The sequence below is a fragment of the Gekko japonicus genome, unplaced genomic scaffold, assembly GCF_001447785.1.
Source record: "Gekko japonicus isolate JY-2015 unplaced genomic scaffold, Gekko_japonicus_V1.1 scaffold1533, whole genome shotgun sequence".
Taxonomy (NCBI): Eukaryota; Metazoa; Chordata; class Lepidosauria; order Squamata; family Gekkonidae; genus Gekko; species Gekko japonicus.
In genome coordinates, this window is record NW_015163649.1 from 55,755 (window position 1) to 63,989 (window position 8,235).

The 8,235-nt window shown below is 49.0% G+C and overlaps 1 protein-coding gene across 1 annotated transcript in view; it reads right to left on the reverse strand.

Moving 5' to 3' along the window:
* Positions 1 to 8,235, reverse strand: part of UBE4B (ubiquitination factor E4B) — a gene marked incomplete at its 3' end in the record, with an annotated part of 74,469 nt that overhangs the window by 49,745 nt on the left and 16,489 nt on the right. The window contains exons 2-3 of the mRNA XM_015407666.1: positions 6,184 to 6,370; positions 421 to 556 (exon numbers count right to left, since the gene is read on the reverse strand). Coding sequence (XP_015263152.1) covers positions 421 to 556; positions 6,184 to 6,370 — 323 coding nt within the window. The remainder of the gene's footprint in view (positions 1 to 420; positions 557 to 6,183; positions 6,371 to 8,235) is intronic.

The window sequence follows — 8,235 nt, forward strand, 5'->3', positions numbered from 1 at the left end:
GTTTCTCTTGCGTTTTGGGGCGTGGGGGGGGGGGGTCAACAGTGGGAGGGCTTCTAGTGTCCTGGCCCCACTGGTGGACCTCCTGATGGCACTGGTATTTCTGGCCACTGTGTGATACAGAGTGTTGGACTGGATGGGCCTTTGGCCTGATCAAACATTGGCATCTCCTATGTTCTTATGTTCTATAAGAAGACAGGCTGGAGTCAGAACCAGTGTTCCCTGTAAGATAAGTCAGTGTGAGCTAGCTCACAGTTTTTTTAGCCTCCGGCTCACTCATTTTGGTCTCAGCTCAGGAAGGGATGGCTCCGGAACAAACTAATTTATGCAGTAGCCAAGTCACTCGCTCACAAAGTAGAATTTTTGCTCACAAGACTCCACAGCTTAGCGGGAGCACTGGAACCCAGACGCAACTCCCTTTACCTTTTCTCACAGGAGACGCTGTCGATATCCATGCTTTGCGACCTGGAGAGGGACTGAGACTGGGTTTCGAGGCTGTTTGATGGAGAACTGCTGAGCGAACTCACTCCTTCGCTGCTCTGGCTTCGGTGGGCTACGCCTGAAGGAAAGACACACCACAGAATGTAAGGAAAGTCCGGTCAGCAGCAGCTTAAAAGACTAGCCACCAGTGTTCCCTCTAAGCTTAGTTAGTGTGAGCTAGCTCACAGTTTTTTAGCCTCCAGCTCACACATTTTTGTTTGAGACACACAATGTCCTATCCCCCCCAACAGGAAAAAGCAGAGCCAAGCCATTTAAAACATTGCACAATAAGAAAAAGCCACAGAGGAGGGAAGGGAGGTTTCGCAGAAGCATCTTTAAGGCTGAAATATATACACAGCACTCAGACTTTGCGTACTGTGGTCGGACACCCCCTTGCCCATTTGGAAAGTTGTTGGGTTTTTTGGCCTGTAAAAAGGCTTTCCAAGCAGTGACAAACCTTTTCCACCCACGAAATGTGAACTACCACCTTCTGGCCCCTGACTAAGAGCACTTCCAGACACTGTGGCTTGCTAATAAGCAGAGCACAGCCCCCCACCACCAACCCCCCAGCCTCACACACATCAAGCCATCGGCCATACCAACTGCTGCTAACCAGAAGCTTACTAGCAGCAGCCTACAAGGAAAGAATCACCACCAGAGACTCCTAGCCCAGGGGTCCCCAACCTTTTCGAGCCGCAGGCACATTTGGAATTCTGACGCGGCATGGTAGATGCAACCACAAAATGGCTGTTGTGGGAAGTGGAGGCAGCCAGCTTAGCTTTACTAACACAGTGCAGAACCTTGTGCTGTGGTGGCAGCTGCTGCCAAAGAAACATTTTTTAAAAAATCTGCACAGCCAATCAAATCCCAGTCAATCTGTGACAGTCAATCAAAAGTCCTGATGGGCAAAAGCCCTCCCTGCTCCCCCTACCTTCCTAAGGAGGCTTGGTGGGTACCAGGAAAGGGTTTGCCGGGGGCCATGGCGCCCAAGGGGCGCCGTGTTGGAGACCCCTGCCCTAACCTAACAAATTCTCACCGGCAACAAAGACAGATATCATAGAGATCGAAGACCCTGCAAGCAACCTAGATGCTGACTTTATCCTCCCTACAACATGCTCAAACAACATGACCTCTGAGCCCAACAAACTACAGCACCTTCGATTCAACCACATGCTCATCCTCCAGCGTAACATATCCCATCATGTGTCAATGGTGCTCTTCAGCTACAATGGACAAGCAGTCCAGTCCATACACGTAAGAATAAACAGACACAAATCTGACATTAGATACTGCAATACTGAGAATCCGGTGGGTGAACATCTTAATCACAAGTACAATCCAGCTCCCAATCCAGAAGTCACTGGGCTCCTCCAAAGGTAAAGGTAAAGGTTCCCTTGCTCGAAAGCCAGTCGAATCCGACTCTAGGGTTGCGGTGCTCATCTCCGTTTCAAAGCCGAAGAGCCAGTGCTGTCCGAAGACTTTTCCGTGGTCATGTGGCCGGCATGACTAAACACCAAGGCGCACGGAACGCTGTTACCTTCCCACCGAAGTGGTACCTATTTATCTACTTGCAATTTCTTGCTTTCGAACTGCTAGGTTGGCAGGAGGGGCTCCTCCAAAGGGAGACCTCAATGTGAAATTGCCGAATCGGGATTCATTAACAAGCCCAAGGCTATTTACATGCAGGCACAGACACACAAACCAGATCTCAACAAGGCCCAGGCATTCCTCGCTCACTAGAGCTGCTATTATCTTGCATACCACGGCTCTTAAGGATGTTAACTGGCTTATTTATGTAACTAACTAACCAACAGCTTATCTTGTTCTATCCTGCACTAATCCTACTCTGCCAAGCAACAGCTGGGAGTGGCCCACACATCCTCTGAGTAAACTCTTTTGATTGGACTTTGTTTTAATCCCGCCTCTCTTTGTAGTGTCTCTTTCCCACCTATGTTGTCCGTATAAAAGTATTTACCCTAATGGATGTACGCTTCAATGCAACTGATGAACTGACTCAGCGTACATCCTTATGCTGAAATAAGCTCATCGCTAAAGTGCCACTGGACTGTTTTATTTCTAAGAGCCAGTGCTAGTAGCCACAAGGTATAGATGGAACGCTATGTCTGGGGCAGTGACGCTCTGCCTTCTTGGTGCGGGGGGGGCAACAGTGGGAGGGCTTCTGGAGTACCGGCCGCACTGGTGGACCTCCTGATGGCACCTGGGTTTTGGCCACCGTGTGGCACAGAGTGTTGGACTGGATGGGCCACTGGCCTGATCCACCATGGATTCTCTTATGTTTTTATGTCTGGGGCAGTGATGCTCTGTCTTCTTGGTGCTTGGGGGGCAACAGTGGGAGGGCTTCTGGAGTTCTGACCCTACCCGTGGACCTCCCAATGGCAACTGGGTTTTGACCACCATGTGGCACAGAGCGTTGGACTGGATGGGCTATTGGCTTCTCGTATGTCCTTATGATATCACATTTGCATCCTGCCCTTCGTTTGTCTGCAATGTGGAGTTGGAGGAGAGCTTGAAGGATACCGCAGACCGTCAAAAAGGCAAATAGGGAAGTTCCACATCAAATCAAGCCTGAACTCTTCCGTAGAAGCTAAAATGACAGAAATGAGGCTAAGGTGCTCTGGTCACCTTATGAGATGACAGGAGGACTCAGTGGAAAAGACAATAAGGCCAGGAGAGGTCGAAGGCAGCAGGAAGACCCAACATGAGATGGATGGACTCAGTTAATGAAGCCACGGCATTCAGGCTGTTAAGGATAGGATCCTTTGGAGGTCATTAATCCAGGCACCCTAAGTCAGAAGCAACTAGACGGCACACAACACACACCGCCTTCTTCCAAGCAGCTCGGGCCAGCACTGCAGGATCCTCATGCCTTTCTACCCTCCCCAGACGACTGTGATGTACTTCAGACTACGGCTTCTTAAGAGCCACCCCAAAAATTCCACGGCTGGGCAGCAACCTGAGCCTGCCTCTTCCTGGATGACATCCAATGCTTCACATCTCCAAAACACCCCGGTGCTCCTGACAGCAGCTGCCAAACCTGTTTTACTTCCTAGCTGGCTGCCGACGGGGGCCGTGGAAGGAGACAACTGGGTGTACAGAGGAAGGAAGGCTTCCAAGGGTGGTTTTCCAAACAGGCCACTCTCTTTCTTTGCATCAGAACAGAAGCAGCAGCCTTTGCTGTCACGGCGCTGCAAAGGGATTCCGGCAAACTGCCTCGCACGGAATCCTTTGTTTATCCCACGCACGCGCACAAAAAATGGTGGGAAATGATCGACCACTGCCTCCCACTTTTCCTCTCTTGCATTTTATTTCTTTGTTTAAAGCCCTTATTAGCTGCCTTTCTACTTTGCAGACTTCAAGGCCGCTTACGATGTAAATAACACAATTATTGAAAGAACACCTAAAAGGCCACAACTTAAAACCTCCAATTAGGACTGCCAATAAATAAAAAACGAGGCAGTGCTAAATAAAAGTGTCTTCGACTGCCTCCTGAAGACCGAAAGTGGGGGAGCCAGGCCCACCTCCCCGGGGTTCCATAATCATGGGGCTGCCACCAGTGTTCCCTCTAAGCTGAGTTAGTGTGAGCTAGCTCACAGTTTTTTACCCTCCGGCTCACACATTTTTGTCTTAGCTCAGAAAGGAAGGCTCCAGAGCAAACTAATTTATACAGTAGCCAAATTGCTCACTCACAACGTTAATGCCAGGAGCTCACAAAGTAGAATTTTTGCTCACAAGACTCCACAGCTTAGAGGGAACATTGGCTGCCACTGAAAAGGCCCTCATGCCCCAAACAAAGGATTCTTTAGCTCTAGGAAGGGCAGAATACATCTCTCCATTGAGCTTGACATTAACTTTGGCCCAAACATAAGGAGCATCATTTTCCAAAAAAGGACTCCCTCCCTCCCTCGAGTAAGTATGAACAACAGCGTGCACTCTCGGAGTCCAGGTCAGCCGAGCTGCTTCAAGCAGGAAAAAAACAAACTGTGTTTTTATTGTTACATTGCCTCTCAATTTTAACGTCAGTGTGCAAAATCTCACCACCATTAAAAACAACAGTTGCCCACAACAACCACAGGAGGTTAAGAAGAAAGCAGAGGAAAGCAGGGACTCATGAAGACCAGTTCACAGCAATGCTTCCCATTTGTAAAGAGGACCGAGAGACAGAACCGAGAGCAGAGTGATTAACACATAGAATTCACTGCCACAGGAGGTGGTGGCAGCTACAAGCATGGACAGCTTCAAGAGGGAATTGGATAAGCATACGGAGCAGAGGTCCATCAGTAGCTATTAGCCACAAGGTAAGGATAGGAACTCTCAGTCTGGGGCAAGGGATGCTCGGTATTCTTGGTGCTTGGGGGGGGCAACAGTGGGAGGGCTTCTAGTGTCCTGGCCCCACTGATGGACCTCCTGATGGCACCTGGTATTTTTGGCCACTGTGTGACAGTGTTGTACTAGATGGGCCATTGGCCTGATCCAACATTGGTGTCTCTTATGTTCTTATAAGAGGGAATTGGATAAGCATATGGAGCAGAGGTCCATCAGTGGCTATTAGCCACAAGGTATAGATAGGAACTCTGGGTCTGGGGCAAGGGATGCTCTGTATTCTTGGGGGTGGGTGGGCAACAGTGGGAGGGCTTCTAGTGTCCTGGCCCCACTGGTGGGCCTCCTGAGGGCACCTGGTATTTTGGTCTCTGTGTGACAGAATGTTGGGACTGGATGGGCCATGGGCCTGATCCAACATGGGCTTCTCTTAGGTTCTTATGCTTGAAATGACCAGGGTTGGGGAGCAAATACAGTTCCCCCCCAGGACAATATAAGCTTACCAAGTGCTTACTTCCAGCGGGTGATCACTGCCACCACCCTTGCCTTGCCACCGCTGGGAATGTTAACAGCAGGAGGTGTGGGGGAGATGGCGTCTGACCCAGAGATGGCATAATTTTGGGGTACCTGATGAAGGGAGCATTGACTCTCAATAGCTTATACCCCGAAGACCTTGTTAGTCTCTGCCACTGGACTAGAATTTGACTCTTCTACTGCAAACCAACAAGACTACCCTCTGAAACGAGCCTTTGGGTGACACTCTAGGAATCTCCCCTCTGGTATCTATGATTTTTACCATAGAGATTGGGGCGAAGGGTTCCTAGATGTCACTTCTGCATCAGGAGCACCCCTCCCCAGGCCCTACCCCCAGAAAGCTCCTGGAGGCTGCAGGCAGAGGCTCCTGGCCCATCGAGCACCACATCACTTCTTCTGACCAGAAGAAATTCTGCAGAGTCTCAGCCAGAGAAAGGACATTTCCAGAACACCACAGATCCTTTAACTGGAGATGCTGGGGAAATCAAACCTTGGATATTCTGTACGCAAACCATGTGCCCTCTCCCACCAAGCCACAGCTCCTCCAACATGTGTATTTCCTTGAAATAGTTAAAAGGATGAAAAGAAATATGCTCATTTTCTTTACTCTGTCAAACTGACATTTAATGAATCCTTCTGTGTAGTCATGTCCGAGAACTTCTCGATGCTGAGGCTGGAGCAACCCTTAAGTCTATGCACTGCCGAAGCAACAACGAAGCTGGAGCCATGTTTCGAATCCATAGGCTCCAGCATCAACTTTTTAGGAAGCCCCTGGGACTTCTGCAGGTCCCCTTACCGATGTGAAAGTAGCAGGAAGACTAAGCTGCAGCTTACCTGATGCGCCGATTGGAGAGGTAGCAGGGGTCATGCTGTGAACATTTAACCCAAGGCTGTGGGATGCTCCGGGGGATGGTGCTGCTACTGGTGGTCCTGGCGGATTCTCTCTCTGCGGAGACGTAAGCGGCGTGGTGGGCTGGGACGAGGGCCCGCCAGCGAGCCGAGCAAGGCGCCTCCGACGGATCTGTGGCAAAGGCATGCGCAACAGGGTTAGCAGGCTTTCCTGAGACTTAATCACCCAGGATCCTGACTAGGAGAGGGGCAGAACTCCAGCATGTACCAAGTACAGTCAACAACCACCGCAAGCCAAATAAGGTGTCTGCTCCCTGTATACATCAGGATGGCTGGTTGGAAGAAAGAATACAACACAAGAACTCGTGGGCACTCAATTAAATTGCTGAGCAGTCGGGTTAGAACAGATAAAAGGAAGTCCTTCTTCACCCAAAGAGTGACGAGCACATGGAATTCACTGCCACAGGAGGCAGTGGTGGCTACAAGAATGGATGGCTTCAAGAGGGAGTTGGATAAACATATGGAGCAGAAGTCAATCAGTGGCTATTAGTCACAAGTTACAGATAGGAATTCTCAGACAAGGGAAAGTGATGCTGGGGGGGGGCAACAGTGGGAGGGCTTCTAATGTCCCTGCCCCACTGGTGGACCTCCTGAGGGCACCTGGTTTTTGGCCACTGTGTGACACAGAGTGTTGGACTGGATGGGCCATTGGCCTGATCCAGCATTGGCTTCTCTTACGTTCTTATGTTAAGCCCTCACTAAACTCAAGATGGCAGAACTGAAATACAGATATACAGAAACACAGACTGCCCCAATCCCTTGTTCACTTTGAACATACTTTTCTGCACCTTTTCCACCTCTGTGATATCCTTCTGAGGTTTGCTCAGTTCAACATATCTGTTTAAAACTGAGATTTGGGGATTATATAAAATATACTTTCTTTGCGCCGTGGTGGTTTGGAATGACAGAAAACGGGACATTTTGCAGATTCTCCTCCTGCAAGCACACGCTTCTGTTCTATCAGCTCAGCCAATTGCTTAATGTTCTAGCAGTTTACCACCTGGGCTTCCCTCAGGAGATTACCAAAGAGCGCTTTCACAGAAACCGATACGGAACATGTGGAAAACATGGGTGGTGTTCATTCCCCCGACCAGATGGAACACTATAATTAGAACCCATAGCCTTAAGCAACAAGGTCAAAACCACCCTCTTGCTGGCTCTCTTAGAATCTTCCAGGAAATGCTTTTTTCCATCTTTACCAGACCCGTGAAGAACTGTGCTTTGCAAGATGGAATGTGAAAGGGCGACAGATTCCAAAGTCCAGCCCCTCTCCCCACCAAACACAGCACAAGTATACGTTATCTGAAACTAGACACTCATTTAGACACCCGTTTAAAACCAGCAATCATTACAGACATGTGTTTCTGGACTCATACATGCTTGCAGTGTCCGTTTATGTATGGTGTGAAGGGGCGAATCGTCACCTTTCGCCTGCAATTCTGCCGCTTGGAAAAGATGCCACTTTGTTTACACCGTAGTGAATGACAGGAAGCAAATGAAAAGGATAGTCTTTCTAACGATGACACGGAAAAAGGCATGACCCTGCCCACACAGGCAGCGGCTAAATCAACAGGAAAGCACTTCTGTCCTATAATGTCAGCGCGTGGCAAGTTAATTCCGTTTCATAGTTGGAGGCACTTGAGCACAGGTTTGAAGCATATCAATGCATCCTCCGGTTGCCACTATGCAAATCTGCACCACTGGAACATCGTCTACACTGCTGTGTACCATGGCTCAGGATATTTATTATTTTATTTATTTATTTATTTATTTTTCGCATTTATATCCCGCCCTCCCCAGTGGGCTCAGGGCGGCTAACAAGGGCAAGGTAAACCATGCCATAATTAAAACAAACATACATAATAGTTTAAAAACATCATAATCCAATTTTAAAACATCCAATACTTAAAACAACGGTGCTCAGACTTCCGATGTCATAGGTCCAAAGATGGCGTCAGTACAGTTCCGGTGGTACTT